The sequence below is a fragment of the Erigeron canadensis genome, chromosome 1, assembly GCF_010389155.1.
Source record: "Erigeron canadensis isolate Cc75 chromosome 1, C_canadensis_v1, whole genome shotgun sequence".
NCBI lineage: Eukaryota > Viridiplantae > Streptophyta > Magnoliopsida > Asterales > Asteraceae > Erigeron > Erigeron canadensis.
The window spans coordinates 52,577,355-52,597,749 of NC_057761.1; the positions used below are offsets into that span (position 1 = coordinate 52,577,355).

Here is a 20,395-nt window from a genome sequence, read left to right on the forward strand (position 1 = left end):
TCACGTGATTGCCATGTGATAACTACCCTCCGTATCAGCTTTGTTTGGATTAAGAATAAGAATTATATAATGAAAATTTGGTTTGGTTTTACTTTTAAGTTGGGTCTATGTTTATTTTTTTTAATTATTAAGCTATTTAATTGATAAATTAACTAAATTGACAAATAATATTAGTATAGATTTAAGCAATTTTAATTTTTTTTTTAATCTTAATCTTAATCTTAAAATATAATTGAATTAGGTTGTGTTTGATAACACATAATGATTTAGTGCTGAATGATTCTGAAGTCTGAATGGATTTGATCTGAATGAAATAGTATTTGATAAATGTTCTGAATGACCATTCTGAATGATAGAAAATTACCATTTTAACTTTTCTTGTAGATACTGACTGTAATAACTTTGGTAAATGAGTTCTATAATTTTTTTGTTCATATATACTACACACGCAAATAAAATATATTTGAAAACATAAAACTATAAATATCTCATGCATTAATATTTTTTTCATTAATAGTAGTTGAATTTTGCAAAACATAAGAGTATAAAACCCTTTCAAAGTTGCCAAACACAATAACGAACAATATTTAATTTGAATTACTTGAAAATAGTCGATTAGCAATTTCATCACGTAGATTGGCCATATATTCATTGCCTTGTGAGCCCCATTCAACTCCATCCATGTCCTGTTCTTCGGCTCCCTCACGTTGTTCTTTCCTAGCAAAGATGGTACTCGAGTCACATTCCTCAAAACGTTGATCTTGAATATTCCATTTCCTTATATAATTATGCACCGCGAAACAAGCAATCACTATATCTCTTTGAATTGGAAAAGGATAAGGAGCCATTTCTTTTAGGATCGGAAATATTTTCTCCAAAACCCCATATGCACGCTCAATAACATTTCTAAGTTGTGCATGAGCATGATTGAACTTTTCTTTTTTATTTAAGGCACGGCAACGACGAAAATCTGCCAACCAATACCTTGTATTACGGTATGGTGTCAAAAATCCACGAGTGTTTGTGTATGCAGCATCACAAAGATAATATTTATCTCTAATCAACATGTAAGTACTACAATATTGTTACATATATAATATTAATTAGAAAAAGAGCAATACATACCTAGGGGAGGAAACGGAAATCCTAAAGTTGGATTAAATGCAACTTCTGTCAAAACTCTAGAATCATGTGCTATGCCCTCCCAACCGGCCCAAACGCATGTGAATATCATATAAAAATCACAAATTCCTAAGACATTTTGATAGCATTCACCCCTTCCTCTTCCCCTATAGCGAGTTTGTTGATCAAGAGGCACAACTACATGTACAAGAGTTCCATCTAATGCACCCACTACTCCCTTTTATATAGAAAGTAAAGAAAATTTTTTTTAGTAGTTTTTCTAACAAGATAGGAGTTTTGAGTAATGTAAGAAAAAACATACCGGAAACTTTTCTCTTAAGCTTCTGTCTTTGTGACATATTTGTCCGTGCTTCTGAAGATGTTGGCACTATAACTTCTCTTGAAAAATTTATCATTGCACGTCGTACTTCATGAAAACATTTATGAAGAGTTTGTGTAAAGTGTTGGAATCTCCTTTTAACCACCCTAATACGTTCATTATGACCTATAATTGTTAAAAACATTGCCATCTTTTCTTCCACACTTATAGACCTACTATTCCGCAACCAATTTTTTTGTTTAAAATGGTTGCATAACATTATATATGCATCACGAGAAAGACGAATTAATTCTTGACATTGTGTGTTTGATCCTGTTAATAATTCTTGTGTATACGCATGTCCACTCAATGCCGATGTGTTGTCTCTTATTCTTTCGATTCTCAACGAAGCATTAGTCAACCAAAACCAACAAACGATTATCATATACACAATCTCATCCTCCAAATCCATGTGACCTTGAACACAAAAATAAGATAAAATAATGGCTTTAGATAGTTACTAGTAAATAAAAAAAGAAAACAACGAATGATTCACACAAAAAATGAACTTTAACATACCACTATTATAAGTTGCTAGTACAAAAAAAGCATACCATTAATTATTAGCAAATTGCAACTAGATAGTTTAAACACCTAATAAGTAAAAAAAGCAGCAGACCTTCGAAGTAAAGGGTTTACAAACAAAATGCAGATTAATTCTGCTGCTGCTATACTAGACAAAAAGACCAAAAACATACTGAATATAAGAAGGAAGTTCAGCAACTAGCAACAAAAGACATGAGATTACATGACCACCAACAAAACAGAGCTTCCTCTTAACCATCACACCCGGTGACAGCAGATGCATTATACAATTTAATACACAAATCGGGATACATCAATGGCGCATTTTTGAGTGGTTCCGCATACTTGTTTAACTGTTTAAAAAATATACATGTATGTAAGCTATATGAATAACCTGAAACTCGGTAAAATATAGTATACTAAACGAATGCAACCTTCATCTCTATCGTCCATTCTTCTTCTGTCAAATTGAAACTCTTGATTACTGGATCATACACATTTCCCGTCCTGTTTTTCAACTTCATCTACACATTAAACTTTCCTTTTGAGTCACCTCCCACTTCACTTTTTCTTCTTCTTCTTCATTTCATGCATTCTTCTTACTTCCTCTAAATCAAAGTCTAATATTCCAAGCTCAAGGTAGAAATCAAAATAATAATCATCATTAACAACTCTTATCAAGCAAGATTAAAAAGTTAGGGTTTTGTAGAATTGTGGTGGAGGTGACCGAAATTTTAGAGGAAAAAGGGGAAGAAATTGTGAATTGAAAACCCTAAGTAATTGTCTTCTTTGTTGAGGTAAGAAATTTCCCCCAATTTATCTTTATCTTTTCTTTTGAAATTATGGTTCATGAAGGAACCAAATTTGGGGTTTGCTATAAATTTGATTGTGGTTAACTTTTCCCCCAATTCCTTAGTTAACCTAGTTGGCATTGAGTTATATAATGTGTTTGCTTATGAAATTGATAAGTTCTTATGATAAATTGAATTTATGAGAAAAGAAGAAGTTTTGCTAGCTATTGAAATGATGATGAAAATGGTAGAATGAGCTATCTAGTGTTATTGTGAGAATGAGAATAACTCAATGACAAATGGGTTGGGTTTTGGGTTTAGAAAAGGCTAGTGATTGAGTATGGTTAGGTTGAGCTAGTCAAGTGTGAATGTAAGCTTATGCATTTTACGATATGATTATAGGTTGAAGCTTGCTTGTGCTTGTCTATTTAGCGTTATTGTTTTGTTGCGGAGGAGGTGAGTATATTTGCATACCATTATGTATACGTTGGGTCAATTACCATGAGATGTGAATGTTCCAAGCATGGTAATTGATTTGGCGTTAAGCCCATGTGGGGCATAGTTCATGAGGCCTAAGAACCTCCGGGGCCTAAGAACCCCGATAGTTGATCGATTGAGGCCTAAGAACCTCCGGTGGCCTAAGAACCCCGATAGATGATCATGATTATGTTGTTTAGCTTATATGGATCCATATATGTATTGTTAGTGTGCAAAGTGAGCTTGTAAATGTGACACGACGGTGTCATAGGTTCCATGTGAAAGTCTTTGCACGTGCCTTCCTTCATATTCGTAAATGTATGCAAGTATATTCACTAAGCTTTTGCTTATATTTTAGTTGTTTACCATTTTATAGGTATTCCAGAAGAAGGAACTAGTGTTGATCTAGAGCGTGAAGTGATCGAAGTGAAGTTTTTGCAAGAATTAAGGTATTTAGGTCATTCGTGGAAGAATGACGATCTTTAGGTTAGAGGCTTAGTTGTCCCTCTCTTCTTGGCTTTTGATACATAATGTTTTGATGTCTTACAAATGTTAAATTCTGTAAGAGGTCTAGCAGAAATTCTTTTGGAAGGTTGTACATTTGAGTTTTGGGCGAAAATTGTGTCAAAATGGGTAAACGACCCATTTGGATAGGTAAATGAACGTATGATGAAATGGACCTTTGAATTATGTTTGTAATGATGTTAAAAACTTGTTTGAATCAGTTTAGTTGCTAATTGAAACATGGAAATGAGTTTGTGAGTTTGCAAGTAACAATTTGGAAATTTTTCTGGTATACCAGTTAGTGCTACCCATCACAATCTGGTGAGGCTCACTAATTCAGGATTAAGGACAGAAAAGTTCTAGTGCTGCCCACCACATACCTTGTGAGGCTCACTAGCTGAAATTTTGTTCAGATACGATTTTTGGTGCTGCCCACTGCTTATGTGGTGAGGCCCACTGGTAAAAAAAAAATTGTATTTTCGGTTTATCGAGTCTAGTCTTTTCATTTTTCCATGCTTGCATCGTCAGGACACCACATTGTCCATTTAGGCTCGACTCATGTATACATGCTTCAAGAAAAGTTTTCTCTAAACCTTTTTGTTTCCAATTAACCCTAGGTTATTTTGTTTTCAAAGAATCCCCTGCTTGGTCATTTTGTTGTTTCAAACACTCTCGAACATTATCCATAAATATATTCCTATATATGACAAAGAAGTAGATACTAGCAGCCATGATTTCATGAAACATATATAAACTCAAGAGATAGATATGAACTAGCAGTCATGAAAACAATAAAACTCCTAAACAAACTAGCAGTCATGAAAACAATAAAACTCCTAAACAAATATATTTCTAAACAAGTATTGAATTATGCCAACATGTAGTCATATACAAATATATGGGTTCTTTGCTACTGATCTTACACAACAGAAATGAAATAAAAAAAAAATTCTCATTCATCAACAATCAATAAAAATAAATAATCTGATTGAAATTTATAAACAATAGTAATAATGTAGAAATCGGAGTTATAAAAATAACAATAAAAAAAATACATGTAATACATATATAAGAAGAGAATAGTGGATAAAAGTAGCAAAAAAAATAAAATAATAATAATAAAAATAAAAAGAGAAGATAGATGATTACATGGTGATTATGAATGTAGAAGATGAGAAGAATAGATCGAGATTATGGAACAAAGAAGATGAACGAATAGCAAAAGACTCTGATATAATGATAGTTGAAGAAACGGTATTAGGGTAAAAATTAGATAATGAATGGTTAAGAGAGATATTAGAAAGGGAACCGTTCAGGGATATTTTTCCCCTCATTCAGTGTTCATAGAAGGATTTACCAAACAATGGGAATGTTGAACCATTCCCTTAAGCACAAATCAAACACAGGCTTAATTAATCACAACTCTCAATTTCTTAAAGTTAATTAAATCAACATATTATATATATATATATATATATATTGCCAATAGAGCAGAGAGAAAAAAATAATTTCAAGTTTTGATCTTAACCGTTGAAAATAAAACTAAAAAGCAATCCAAACCGTGGTCAACCGTTGAAAAATAATTTCAGATTAAACTGGGTATGAATTTGGATGGCCAAAATTAGTTTTTAAAATATATTTTGTGCTTAAGGGAAATTATTAAAACTAAAAGTCAACCTTTGACCACGGAATTCATTCACATTCAAGGCACCTTGCGAATCATTCATAATTCGCTTCTAAGTCTAGTCACATCAGATTCGGACCGAAACTCCAAAAAGAAGGTCGTTTTAAATTCTGACCACTCCATCTTCACCATCTCATCTTCACCCTTCGTCACAATTTGACCATCCCACCATAATTTAGCCCTGCCTCTCAACATACTCGACCGATACAACGTCTTGTCTTCGGGTGGAGTCTTGGTAATGCGGAATGCCCCTTCAATTCATTTAGTGCTTACAATGGGATCGGGGTCCCCGTTGTACGTGGGAGGGTTTGCAATGGTGAAATTTTTAAGATCATATGGCTTTTCGTTTGATGATTTTTGTTGATTTTTGTTGATTTTCAAGATTTTATGTTTCCGATGCTTTTTCTTTAGGAAAGTGTTTGCCAAATTATTCTTGCACCGATAAAGCCACTTCTTCTTTTATTTTGTTAGCGATGTGGTCACTCATCTCTCCTTCCAACGTCTTTGTAATAAATGGAGAAAAGTTCTCTAACGCCTTGCCAATTAGTGCACAAATGAAGAAAAGTTCTCTAACGCCTTGCCAATTAGTGCACAAATGAAGTCATAGGTTATATCTTCCCGTTCAATAAACCCTTCATTTACCACACTCTTATTCCTATCTTGATTTGATCCACCTTCTTCATGATGAGATGAATCCATACTACAAATTTAACAATCTATTAATATCACAATCAATTCATATTCTAGTCTCTAACACTACAAACATTCATATTTGATTACTTCCGTATTTAGTAACTTTAATTCAGAACGTAATAGTTTATGATCGGTAATAGGCCGACTCTATTATGGTCATAAACTATTTCATTTTAAATTAACCTTACTAAAGACTTCAATTCTCAAATATGAACTAAGTCACCTATGGTCAAAGTCATGTTGGCAAAAACTTCTATGCGTTTACCTAAACAATGCGTAGCCTCAACAAGGTAACGTTAGCAAATAGACAATTTATTTGCTTTTTTACAGCAGCATACAGACTAAAAATAGAATATAGACACATCTACAAAACTACAACTTTACAACTAAGTGCGATAAACTGCTTGGTTTTCTCATATAAATGTCTTTGACGAAGAAAGTGATGACGGACAAAGCAGATCAATTTGGTTCAAGAACATTCAAAAAGTAAACCTCGCATAGTGAAAACAGCATGAGTTCATAACAGTCAACATAGACATACATTCTCATTAATCCAAGTACAAGAATAATATCTTTCTCGTCTGGCTCCCAAACAAATCTTGGAGATGAGTAAAAAAAGATAAAATAAAAAACCATCACAAATAGACCTCAAATCCTTCATCCATGTCAAATGAGAATCTTCTCTAATCAAAAGCATCATCATCGTCATCTGGAAGGGGTTGGTTTGCAGCTTGTGCAAGCTCTTGCTCATGCCTAAACACATGATTCATCCATCATAAACATTATATTAATATCCAAATAATATACACACCCCTAATCCAAAAATTGTTGTGTAAAACTTACTGTTGTTGAGCAACAAGATCGATTTGAACCTCTGGTGGGGCAAGAGCAGGAGACTCTACAAAGTGCAGGTTTGGATCCCTAATCAACCACAAAAAAGTCCTATCAGAATTATATGAAATTTATATATTTAAAGATACACATTTTGTGCTGTACCATTCCCTCCCCCCGCAAAATAAAAAAAAAAGAACATATAAAGAATAGACTTGTAAAACCAGAAGTAAAGCATATTATATACTGTACATTTTAATACTTTATAGCGCCTCTAATGAAGGATTCTTACCCAGCAAGTTTCCTGGCAAGGTAGAGGAATGGCTTCTCAAAGTTGTAGTTGCTCTTGGCTGAAATCTCATAATACTGCAAGTTCTTCTTTCGGTGGAAAGTAACCTGCTTTGCTTTCACTTGACGATTCTTCACATCAACCTTGTTTCCACATAGTACAATCGGGATATTCTCGCATACCCTATAGATACACAACAGTTAAATGTATAAATATATTTCAACCATATGACAGAATAATAACTTTGTTGTAGAGAAGTTCAACTTCAGCATAACTCCTACATAAAAATAGTCATAAGATAAAGTCAATCTTTGAAAACAAACCTGCAAAGATCACGATGCCATGTGGGAACATTCTTGTATGTCAACCTGGCAGTTACATCAAACATGATGATTGCACATTGGCCGTGAATGCTGTAATACAATCAATTAGTTAGATAGCTAATAATGACCAAAGACATCGATGATAACTACTATCACGAAATTACAAAGAGGATCCATAAGGTTTGCTTTCTTTGCTAGTTTGCTTTTAATAGAGTAATATAAACATTTGACGACAAATAAATAACATGTTAAAACATGTTCCCATTATCCCATATTAGAATTACCAAATGATGTTATCACATATAATATAATTACGATATTTTATTATAATTACAATTAGTACTTACTAATATCCATAAACATGTTCCACTACTAGAATTACAAAATGATGTTATCAGTTTATCACACATAATATAATTACTATTTTTTATAATAATAACAATTAGTACTTACTAATATCCGTCTCTAAGACCACCAAATTTCTCTTGTCCAGCTGTGTCCCAGCAGTAAAATCGAATCTTCCCGCAGTTGGTGAAGAAATCCAAAGGATGAACCTCCACGCCAATAGTTGCTAAACATGATCAACAAAATAACAGTATAAACCATTCATGTAGATAACAGGGGAAAGAAAATCTTATCAAATGAACTCCCAAACTTCATAAACAAGTCCTTACGTTCATATTTCTTCTCAAATTCACCAGTCAAATGCCTCTTCACGAATGTAGTTTTTCCTGCAAAACAAGAATATCAGAAAACACCTCAAAACAAGAATCCCAACTTTTGGCAAATTTACTGGAAAATCAAAAAACTAAACTACATCTATATCTATCAGACTATCACAATATAACACATTTTGAAACACTCTGGCAAATGTTCATATTATTACTCGACAACACAATTGCAGTTTAAAAACTGTAGAAAATTGTAAATCTATTTATAAATTTGCATATTGCTAAAACAAAAACATCGTTTTGATTATAAATTTCAATCTTTCATTACATTTTCCCTTTTTCTATATAAAAGAAAAAACCGACTGACAAAAATAAAAAAGAATATCTGTTTGAGTTGTAACTATTACTAAAAAGACCTAGATGATCTAAAGGAAAACCTTAATTCACAACAAGAATCCCACATTGCCACGCATAATTGCTGAAACCTTATGTTAAAAAACAGATCAAACGTCCTAGCATACTTAAAGTTGAGATGGAAAGTTCAAAACTATTTCTACTAAAGGGGTGCTTGCAGTTAGCTTACGTCGAAGAAGTCGTGCCTTTTTAAGTTTATTGGGGTATAAGGTTAAAAAAGGTTGTTTTAGCCAAACATACTCCTCACAACTGCTACTTTTGAAACATCAAATCTACCAAGTCATGCTAATAAAAATGGTAACACCCAATGACGTCTTCCACGGGTTTTTAGGTCCCTATACCCCGAAGCCTTGCAAGACATGTGGATAAAACCCATTAACTCTGTCTCCAGGAAAAAGTATCAACCACTTAATTCTGTCATGTTATGCTATGTATAGAAAAAAAGTTCTAATTACCCTAAACCCTAAATAATAAAACAACATATTAACATCTTAAATATAAACCCTAAACCAAATGTGAATCTAATTACCAGATATCCTAATCTACAAATCAAAACCATAAACTAACCCTGTAAACAAATAAATCTATAAAAACTAATAATAATGATACCAAAAAGTAAAACTGAATAAAAGAAATTCGAATAAAAAAACCTTACCAGTTCCACCATCACCAACAATAACAAGTTTGAAACTTGGGTAATCAACAGTTTGCTGATTTGGCAAAGCCTATAATACAAACGATAATAATAAATCAAAAAACCCAGAAAAATTAAAGCCAAAATTGATCAAAAGAACACAAACCCAGATGAAATCAATGAAAAATAGAAAGTGGGTTAGAAGGAGATTTGAATAAAGGTTTGAGCTTTACCATTTTTTCTTCAAGGTCGACGAAGAGAGTGATATATGTGTGTTATGTATATATAGTGAAGAGAGGAGGAAGTAAAGAAGCGGATGCAGATTCTGCGTTTTAAAATTGTGAGACAAAACCTAAAGGCAGCAGTCTATATTATTAGTACTTCATTATATGTTCCGCTTCAAAATTACGCATCAATTTCCACCGTCCGATCAGGGTTAGTCATGGCTATCGGGTTGATCACTTTGTCACATGATTGTCACGTGATACTTGAGTTTCTTCGGACTTTCGTTTTGCTTTTCAAATGGCGTGTAGGAGTGTAGGACTATTTGGATTTAAAATAAAGATAAAACAAGACTCTATTTATAAAAGTTTTATATTAATTTCAATTTAAATAAATAGTTCGTAAATAAATAAACAACCATTTACATTTATTAAGAAGTTTGGTTTGTTTATATTCATACATAAATGCATAATAACCGACAATAAATGTTACTCAGGTCATGGGTTCGACTTTTTAGAGTGACATTTCATGAGGTTTTTCCCTTGAATCACTTGTAACGGCTTATGGTTTATATCTCGTAATCTAAAGTACGTATAAGGCTTCACCATTATACGGTGAGTTGTCTCCTGATGTCAAATAACGATGTCTTTTAAAAAAGAAAATGCGCACTAACCAACAACAATCTAATGGATAATATTATGATTCAGATTTAACTTTATACTCGTGTAACATAACATTCATCTTTACAACAACCAAGAAATAAGGTTCGTGTGTGACGTTATGTTATTTTGATCCACGACAATCAACGTAATAAGTTTTGTGTGCAGTGTCGGCCCATTATACTCTTTTTTATTTTGGTTTAAGGATATGATGTATGTTTATATGTTTTGATACTTAGATATGTTTGACATGCTTGGATGTTTATAAGTATCTCCTTTTCACATACATTTTTATAGACGCATAGTCTCACTCATAGTTCAAGCACGCGCACACACATACATACTCATACATAGTACTTTGTGTCATTCATACTCACAAAGCTATCGTAGGTCCTTCGCTGAGAGTGTAAGACTATCTACACGTACATTCAACTTCCCTTTATCCTCCTATGATGGAATATGTACTGGTGTTGGTGAGTATCATGACCACGTTATAAATTGTAATATAATATCATTAACGGTGGTGCTAATGAACAGTGTCACCACCACGTGGCACTGTTCTATTAGCCCACGTATACTACGCGTTAATATTCGGATTTTGTCGTATCGGGTCTTGTTTGATTTTTTTTTCTTTTCGGTATTTTTCGGTTTCTTGCAAAAAAAAGTTTGCTTTTGTGTTCTTTTCTATTGGTTCGTCTTATAACCCAACATCATACTTTGCTATATCAGATCCTGTTTGTAGTTTTTTCCTTTCGGATTGATATTTTTTCTTTTCGGTTTTCTTGGTTTCTTGCAAAAAAAAATTTTGTTTTTTGCTTTTGTGTGCTTCTCTATTGGTTCGTCTTATAACCCTACATTATTATTTGGATTTTACCATATCAAATCCCGTTTAGATTTTTTCTTTCGGTTTCGGACTTTGTCATATCGGATCCCGTTCGGGTTTTTTTCCCCGTTTTTCTTGGTTTCATGCATAAACTTTTTGTCATTTGTGTTCTTTTTTATTGAGTTATTTTATATCCTGCATCACTATTTGGATTTTGCCATATCGGATTCCGTTTAGTTTTTTTTTTCCTTTTTGTTTTTTCTTCATTTTTTTCATAGTTTTTTTTCCCTTTTGTTCTCAACCACCGCTAAGTTACATTTTTCTACACACTCCGCGTTACTAAAAATTTGCCATATCGGATCTCGTTCATTTTTTTTCTTTCGGTTTTGCTTAATTTGTTGTACAATTTTTTTGCTTTTGTGTTCTATCCTGTTGTTTCATCATATATTTCACATCACTTTGTCAAATCGAATTCCATTTGGGGTTTTTTTCTTTCGGTTTTTTCTTGGTTTTTTACATAGTTTTTTTACTTTTGTGTTCTCAGGTAGACTATAATAATTAACCCGCATTAACACTACAATTGAAGCCCCGCAAAGCGGGGCAAACCTCACTAGTTAAGCATTAAACCATGGAGTTTGTTTAGTTTGGTTCCGTGGTCTAATGTTGTTGTAAACTTTTTATATAAATATCATCACAAAATTTCCTTTACATCAGAAGAAAAGGGGGAAAAAAAGGAATCAAAGCTATTGAAAACAAATTGATAGTAATGGACACTAATTAAACATAAATTATTATTTGCCTGATACTACTAGTATATGTTTATATCAGTGTTCAGTATTGTCAAAGGCAATCAAGGCATTTTATATTTAACATACAATATAGTATTGTATTAACTAGCTTTGTATTGTACATGTGCAGCATATTGGTCGGCAAAATAGTCATTTTATATAAGGAAAAGAGTTTGAAACCCAACCAAAGTCATGCATTTTAGTTTTGAGGTTAAACAACCATTTTAAAGCGGCAAAGCCAGACCACCATTGATTCTTAGTCGATTCATCTAATATATATGCATAACTTGCCAAATTTCATTTGCAAACAAAATTAAAATAATCATATTACTGGTTTCGCCAATTAGATTACATCACAAACCTAATGAACGTCTCATCACATACCGTGCGTTCTCAAACTCATAAGCTATAATAATACAAAACTTCTCTACTTTTAAATTTCATAAACAAGGACCAACGAAGTACTAGGATTGATATGCCGGAGATTTGGTGGGGCCATCTCAAAGTTTAAATACGTTAAAGGATGGCCAAATGTTTCACAATCAATTACAATTTAGTTAGCACGATTAAATGTGATTCATTGTTGAAATATAACAATTGTGACTTCTTAAGCTAGCATAATACTCGCGCAATACGGTGACGTTTGTGGTGGCGACGGTGTGGTTATAGGGGACGACTATTGATTGTAGAGGTGGTGTCTAGTGGTGTAGATAATTGATATATAAGTAATTGATATAAATAGTTAATATAGTTATTTTAAAAGATAAATGACTCATAGTGTAATATAATATATTTTAAACATTTTTTCCGATATAACTTTTAACATGGGCTAATTTTTTTATAATACGTAGGGATAACAAGAGTAAAAGGTATAGCCACCCCTGTCCCTTGGGCCTTGGTGCCACTTGCTAAGAGCAGACCAAGTGTAACAACTGGGCTAAAAGATATGGAACATCGAATTAACATTTTACATAAGATGTAGATACACTATAAGCCCAAAAATATCGAGCCGGGCTTAGCCTGAGCAAGTTCTGGTCCTGCCTAGCCTAGCCCATTCGAGTCTTAAAAGACCGAAGATTTTCTTGTAGTTTTGTAGGGGCCGGGTTTCGTTTTATAGTTTCTTTTTTCTTTTATAGTTAAGGGCTTAAGGCCCAGGACTTTTAAGTTGGCTTCATCTTTAAGCATGAAGGAATGAATCATGAACGCATATTGCATAACGTGGAATTGTAGAAACATTCATTTCATAAATTATTCAGAGTTAAGGAAAAGGACATATACAAGTCATATAAATACACAATATGTATCATCATTTTCATATATCAAAAGTAAAGTTACATATAAAACGAAAACCACGCCACTTTCCAATTATACTTATATACCATCACTACACTTTATGTTTTAAGTCCATTTTACTAACCGGAAAAACTTGTTTATTCTTTACTAAGTAAATAAAAAGAACACTCATACGTTCCCAAAATATCCCAAACATTTTAATCTGGGACAAAATGATCAACCTTAGCTTCAAAATCCATTCAAGCAAGTCTACGAGGCTTTCGTACACTCAAAAGCTTCACATCATCGATAACAGGCCCGCATAGTGAAGAAAAGTCGTCACTTCTCATCGTGTAAAAAGTACTATAGAACATGATTCTAGTTCTTGTACTAGTTGCCACAAATTTAAGAACCGCACGCTTAAATCCTCCTTTACCCTTAGATTGATAAGGCACTTTTAGTGTATTTCTATTAGCAAATGCTTCCACGATCATAGACCCTTCACACGCATTGTTAGCGTCTCCAACGCTAAAGAAAAGTTGGTAAGTCTTGCCAACGATTGTTCTAGCTACTTGAGCTATAGCGCTCTCCTTCCCTGCCACAAGCTCAACTGCCCGTCTTCCTTGTGGTACCGAGAAATGGTCTGCGTCAATGTACTTTACGGCTTTAAGTGACTCGACCATCCAAGCTGGAAGTGGAGAGTGATCGTCTTCGATGTTTGGTGGCACCAACACACCCCATGTTGTGTTTGGGAATACATACGGACCTTCTTCGAATCCTCCATTTTTCAAAATATTATCTGTATCAATTTTAAATATTACAAAAAATCAGATACACATACATTAGACATATGACATATCTTTCTGATTCTACAGTATATTTAAGTAATGATATCATATCTATATTATTGATATGGGACCTAATAATTTAACAGACATACATAGGTGATGTGCCATTTTTGCAACCACAAGACTTGATACATCAATAATACCATGTACTTGGATTTTGTGTGACAAAGGTACATTAAAGTGATGGATTTTGTAACTGAACTACAAACATATTGGGGTCACCATTCAATAGCCATGGGTAAAAATGACCTTACCTCACTTCGTAGATGTTATTATCTAATATGGAATATTTTTGGGCCTTCAAACATTTATGTCATTAGTTGTGCAATTGCATTATACAAATGCTTTTAATATAAATCTTGTCGTATATATCAATACCTTTATAGTAACAGCTTAGTTAGAAAAAGACTGAAATACGATCATTTATAAAAAGATACGAGTTAAAGGTGAAAAAAGGACTTGCCTCTTGATGGCTTAGGAGGGTATAAAGCTTTGATGGCAATTGAATCAATAAGAGGACCACATGCGGGATCCTCCTCGACTCCAGGATTATGCAACTTAATTGTAGCTGTACTATATTCTGCCTGAAAAGCCCAAGCATACGAGTCCCATCCGCTACTACTATACAACGTCTGCATTGGCAAAACCCCAAAATCGGGGGCTACAGACACATTTAATCTCTCTTCTTGAGCACATGTTCGAGCAGCACTAAACGTGATGGAATAATACATTCCTTTTGTCACGTTTATGGTCTGCTCGATTGTTGCTTCATTCCCTAGCCTAACTGCAAATGCTCCCTCGGGAACAACTAGCAACATATCGCCCTGTTTTTGGCCTGATTTGATGTACTCAACAAAACCGAAGATCTTCCACCCTGGGATGGCATCATGCTTTAACACCTCCGTGCCTTTCATATCGGACGCTTTTGGTCCTTGCTCGAAGTTCCCATTATATAACAATCCTGCATTTTTTATACCAAAAAAAAAGTTTAAATATCATTTTTTTTCCGGTTTTATAAACCCATATAAAGTAAGATTTTTACAAGTAAACCATTTAACTAAAATGCACTAATATCCCTTTAGCAAGTACCATATGTAAGATTCAATTCAAAGCTACCAAATACATAGCCGAAAGAAAATGTAATGTTAAGAAAATGAGATATTTATCCTTAATATCAACTATACTCACTTACATTATGAGTAACTTAATTAATTATGAAATGGGTGACATATGAATAATAAGTAGATTTATATCCTTTAAATTAAATTAAATAAGAAACAATACTAATACTCCGTATCATATAATAAAAAGAAGTTAATTTTTATTGTGACGACATACATCCAATGTTTTAAAATACGAGTCAACCCGACCCGCTGAACCGGATTAACCCCTAGCCGGTCAGGTAACCAGTTCAACGACAACCGGTATGTTGGTGATTAATCTGTTTTGGTGTGATTAATTATTTACTCAATATATATAATGTTTGGATTCGGATTTAATATCAGGTTTGTGTGATATTCTAAATTGTTGCTTTGAAGTTTATATAAAATTGTATTCATGGTAAATCATGAGTATTTGTTATTGTTTTTTAATTAATGAAGTGTAGTTGGACTTTTATAATTTATAACCTTTTTTTAGTTTAATTTCACTTTAGTCGACACTTACATTATTTTTATAGATTTATTTAAAAAGGAAATAATAAAAATAACTTTCTATGTTATTATATATATGTAAAAACTTAGTACATGCATAAATAATTTATACATTTTATATAAATAACTTTCAAATTCAAAGACTGTGATTCGTTGCACAATCCTTGATCTTATGTTAGATAACCTAAAAAATTATGTTTACCGTTATCTAGGGGTGTTATTGAGTCGAGCCGAGCTCGAGCTTAGCATGACTCGAACTCGACGAGCTTTCAGTGTGTAGGCTCGAGCTTGGCGAGCTTTCAGTGTGTAGGCTCGAGCTCGACTCCTTGTGCCTACAATATGGCTCGAGTTCAGCTCGAAAAACTCAAACAAAGGCTCGAGTTTGGGTTGTGTTTATAAACATGACTCGATATCGGCTCGAAAAGCTCAAACATATATCAATTATAACAAAATTTATACAAACAACCCTTGTAGAATTAGAAATTTATTATTCAAGAATTATATATATAAATATATACATAATATATGGAAAGTTCAAAAAATAAGTATTCGAGCCGAGCTATGTAAAGCTCGGGCTTGACTTAATAATTATTTCGAGCCTGGTGCTCGAGGTCGAGCTCGATATTAATTCGACTCGATCGAGTCGAGCTCGAGTTGCTCGAAAAAAGCTCGGCTCGTTAACAGCCTACCGTTATCCTTACTTAAAATGTACATCTAATCTAAGGTTTTGGTTTAAATGAAATAAATAACAAGTTTTTTTCTTTCTTCTAAATAAAAATCATTATATATCATATAAATTTTCATACATTAATATACACTTATCCTCTATGAATTTTCAAACATCGATTTTATTATTGATTTCATTATGATTCGAACCATTTTTATACGAGTAATAACTAACTCTTATAAAATAATGGACCCATTGAAATGGTAGCGATGGAATTGACAGGGTCAATAAAAAGCCGGATTACACCAAATTTCATTCTACTTTTGGACAGCGTGGCGTGAGCATGTGACCACCCACGTGCATATTCAGACATATCATGTACAACCTGATGCATCGTTCATATTGGGCCAATTCCTTTGTTCTGTTTCGAGTATTTTTTTTCTTCTTTTTTACTAAAACAATATATTGTATAATGTCAATATTTTTCATAAGCAGAATATATAATAATAATGATAAATTAATAATAATAAGAATAGTTATATTCCTTTTCGCTTCTTAAAAAGCTATTCTATTAAAATTTAGAACGACATGAGTAATAAATTTGACGAATTATCATTATTATGAACCTATATATATATCTAATGTACTGTAATGTTCCATTTCGTAGTCCGTATCACTTGTTATTCGTTATAATACTGATATATGTAAATTAAGGGTTGGTTTGTTTTTTTAATACCGAATTGATAAAGTGACTGAATGGATAAATAATGTATATACAAATTAAGTATATACAATTATTTTTTGTTTATTAAGTAAAAAAACAAACAATTTTGACGATTTAATAGATTAAGTATTTTTAATTAAGACACGATTTATTTATTAAGTCTAAACAAATTAACACCACCTAATTAAGATTGTATATAACACTTACGTCATTATCATTGGAATTGAAAGAAAGCATAGGATATCCTATATTCTTATTATGTTTAAATGGTGTGTCGAAAAATATATTTAAAATGACATGTAGAAACAGAGAAAATTCATTCTATCAAATACTCGAAAGAATTTCGAAAATAATGAAAATATGATAGTTAAGTCAACCAATTAATAAACACAAAATCTTATACTTATAACACCTTTATCTTAGTTAACTCTTCTATTTATCCAATTTATTTTACCAATTTGATTTAACAAAAATAAACCAATATATGTGATCACATGTATCCTTTATTTAATGAAAACTATATATAAGATAATAAGAATGCTATATGGTTAGGTTAACTTTATTTCAGACGTACTTAGTGACATTATCGAATCGTGACTCATGTCTATATGTTGTGGATTTTACTTTTACGATTTACATTTTGTAAATATGTGAAAAACTTGTGTGAAAGTGTTTAGTTGTATTTTACTTTGTGGATCAATTATACTTTTATTTTTCCTTGAACAATCCGTTGAGAATCAACTAAATCATACGATGAACCAGCCCATCACAACATTTCGGCCCGCTAGAGATTCAGAACAAAATCTATTTTAATTGTGCATTAGTTAATTGTATACACTTTTCAAGTTATACGTACTATAAATATACGAGTAATAAATTTGATGAAATGTATATATGATAAAATAGTAGCAATGATGAAAAAGAAGCTATATAATGAATAGCTATGATATATATGCTTACGTGTTCATTTCATGACTTCATGTAAGTAGATGAATAGATGATGATTACATTTAAATCGAAGTTGGAAGTAAATATTTAAATGTAGCTAGCTAGCTAGCTAGGTGGAATTTATTGAAGTTGGATTATAAGGCTTACCGTCGGTGACAGCAACGGCAGCGTGGATGGTGGCGCATAGCAGCAACACCGACAGCACGGTGGTTGCTTCCATTATTATTGAAACCCCCCTGTACATATATATTAATTTCTATAGAGAGATAGATTGAGATATAGAGAGAGAAGAAAAAAGATAAACTGGGATAATAATTATTGGTTTTGGAATGAAAAAAACAGGGTGAGCAGAGGCGGGGTTATATGCATGCGAGTAGGGGTAACTGCCCCTCATATGTTGAGATATTAACAATACTACCCTGGCTAATTAATTAATGTGATTTTCCTTTTCCATCAAACTTCTTTTCTTTTTTTTTTCTTTTATTTTATATATACTTTTAAATCGTGAATACTATGTTAATCTAGACTTGTGTATCTAGTGGCCGACCTATATAAGAAAGTGACTGGAAATAATTCTACTATTTGTGTTACATCGTTGCGCGTTGGTAAAAGAAATTTTGAATTGAATCCGATAACATTTAGATTTATCCATTTTAACTTAGGTCCATTCACGTATGTAGCGCGCGTGAGATATTAAACGTATTTTAAAGTTTATCATGATAATAATGATATGAGCATATGATAACCATAAAATTAAACATCGATCTTTGATTGGTTAAATAATTTCACATCGACTAGAAACTATAAAAAGTCATTCGAATAATGGTGTTGTCAGTAGAGGAGCTATGTAGTGGCCAAATATGACCATGACAAACTCACAATGTTTATAAGATTGCATATTTCTAGCACTATTTATATGAATTTAATAAGTTTTATAAGGTAATTGGCAACCCTATACTAGTGTAACTGAATTTTTTAGTTTAATTTTACAGTTAATTAGTATTATGAAAATCATTCGGCGGCCCTAGAATAATAATTCTGGCTCCGCCACTGGGTGTCGTGATCACCATATGTGTTCCACTAGGTCGGAACGAAGGTTATTATGTTTGTCTTAATTTGTCATGTACATCCTTAGCTTTTCAAATGCACGTAGTTCACGTCATGACTCGTTAGTTAGTTGATCAACACAAATTAGATCTGATGGAACGTAGTCAAGAAATTACCCCGTGATGTATATATGCCTCATCGATCCTCTTTTGCTTTTAAATCGAATAATTAAGAGATTATTAATTAAGATCGACTAACAGGCCGGATTGAAGAATGGATGATGCAAAACTTTGTAGGTTTCAAGAATGTGGTTAATTAGTAGAATAGTAGGTATTAACCAGTGAGGGTTTTGGCCCGTGGGGGTGCGATCATCACATGGTTTGACTTGATTATATATTTATTTATATCAATCATAAATCATTTTAATCATTTCCTATGGTAGCGCAGGATCCATGTTATATCCATCATTTGATTTTATTTCATTCTAAACTTTATATAAGGGATTAAATCATTTTAATCATTTCCTATGCATGGTAGCGCAGGTTTGATTCGATTTTCATTTGACGTCGTCATTACCATTAACATCTGTCACTATCATATCATCGCCATCGCGTTGTATTTATGATTTTACACGGTACCGTACTGTTACATAGAAAAAGTTAAATATTAAAAAAGCAAACTAAGCTACGCATCTTAATCTGTTTAAGTTTGGACTGTTCTTCTAATAACGAAAGATAATAAATATATTTGATTTATATGTTTCCTTTGATTGAACAAGTTGCATGCGAAATTAATTAAAGAATGAAACAATCTATCATGCATGCCAATAACATTTGCAGCTATTGACCCCATATATTAAGTTGTGAACACATGACATTATTACTAGGGTAAGTAATTTAAGAATAAAATTTGGCGCCTGGTATCTCGACCATAATTTTGATAACCCGACCAGATTATTAATGATAGGGGGTCCGCTTTTTACTCTATCATATATACCATTATAGACATGGGGGCCACATTTTTTGGTTGAGATACCAAAAAGTGTGGTTGGGATACCCATAGTGTAAAATTTACATCAACAAAGGGCTTATTGGTTAATTTTAATTATTTGAAAGGTTTATAAGATGTTCAACTTAAAATTGTGGTTTCACAACATATTATTATATAAATAAATTATTATACATATATTAGGAATATGCTATATATAGTGTTCCTGAGACCATTATATGTAATCCGAATCTCTTAAATGATTAATGTTTAAATTTAATTTGCATTAATTCAATCTAATAATTATTATTTTATATAAATCATAAATACATAATTTTATATTTAAACAAAGTTTGACTTCATTAAATGTATTTAAGGTGAAATATGAATTTGACACATTAAAAACTTTCTAAATTTTTTT

General features: G+C 32.5%; 2 protein-coding genes across 2 annotated transcripts; both read right to left on the reverse strand.

The window, feature by feature from the left end:
* Window positions 1-6,653: 6,653 nt before the first annotated feature.
* On the reverse strand, window positions 6,654-9,683 carry LOC122580415 (GTP-binding nuclear protein Ran1A). The gene is made up of 8 exons (XM_043752685.1): window positions 9,571-9,683; window positions 9,359-9,428; window positions 8,293-8,349; window positions 8,072-8,189; window positions 7,619-7,708; window positions 7,299-7,478; window positions 7,019-7,096; window positions 6,654-6,928 (listed from the first exon to the last, which is right to left on the reverse strand). The coding sequence occupies exons 1-8, from the start codon at window positions 9,571-9,573 to the stop codon at window positions 6,859-6,861; spliced, it is 666 nt and encodes a 221-aa protein (XP_043608620.1). The 5' UTR covers window positions 9,574-9,683; the 3' UTR covers window positions 6,654-6,858.
* Window positions 9,684-13,115: 3,432 nt separating this feature from the next.
* Window positions 13,116-18,275, reverse strand: LOC122602118. The gene is made up of 3 exons (XM_043774849.1): window positions 18,088-18,275; window positions 14,413-14,910; window positions 13,116-13,900 (listed from the first exon to the last, which is right to left on the reverse strand). Exons 1-3 carry the CDS (start codon window positions 18,182-18,184, stop codon window positions 13,362-13,364), a joined length of 1,134 nt encoding a protein of 377 aa, XP_043630784.1. The 5' UTR covers window positions 18,185-18,275; the 3' UTR covers window positions 13,116-13,361.
* Window positions 18,276-20,395: the final 2,120 nt, after the last annotated feature.

Coding starts and splice junctions, on each gene's coding strand:
- LOC122580415 (XM_043752685.1), bottom strand. Junction 7,479..7,618: donor TGGCATCGTGATCTTTGCAG/GTTTGTTTTCAA, acceptor GTGTATCTATAG/GGTATGCGAGAATATCCCGA. Junction 6,929..7,018: donor GATCTTGTTGCTCAACAACA/GTAAGTTTTACA, acceptor TCATGTGTTTAG/GCATGAGCAAGAGCTTGCAC.
- LOC122602118 (XM_043774849.1), bottom strand. CDS start 18,184: ATGTACAGGGGGGTTTCAATAATAATGGAAGCAACCACCGTGCTGTCG. Junction 14,911..18,087: donor TGCCGTTGCTGTCACCGACG/GTAAGCCTTATA, acceptor TAAAAAATGCAG/GATTGTTATATAATGGGAAC. Junction 13,901..14,412: donor CCCTCCTAAGCCATCAAGAG/GCAAGTCCTTTT, acceptor AAATTGATACAG/ATAATATTTTGAAAAATGGA.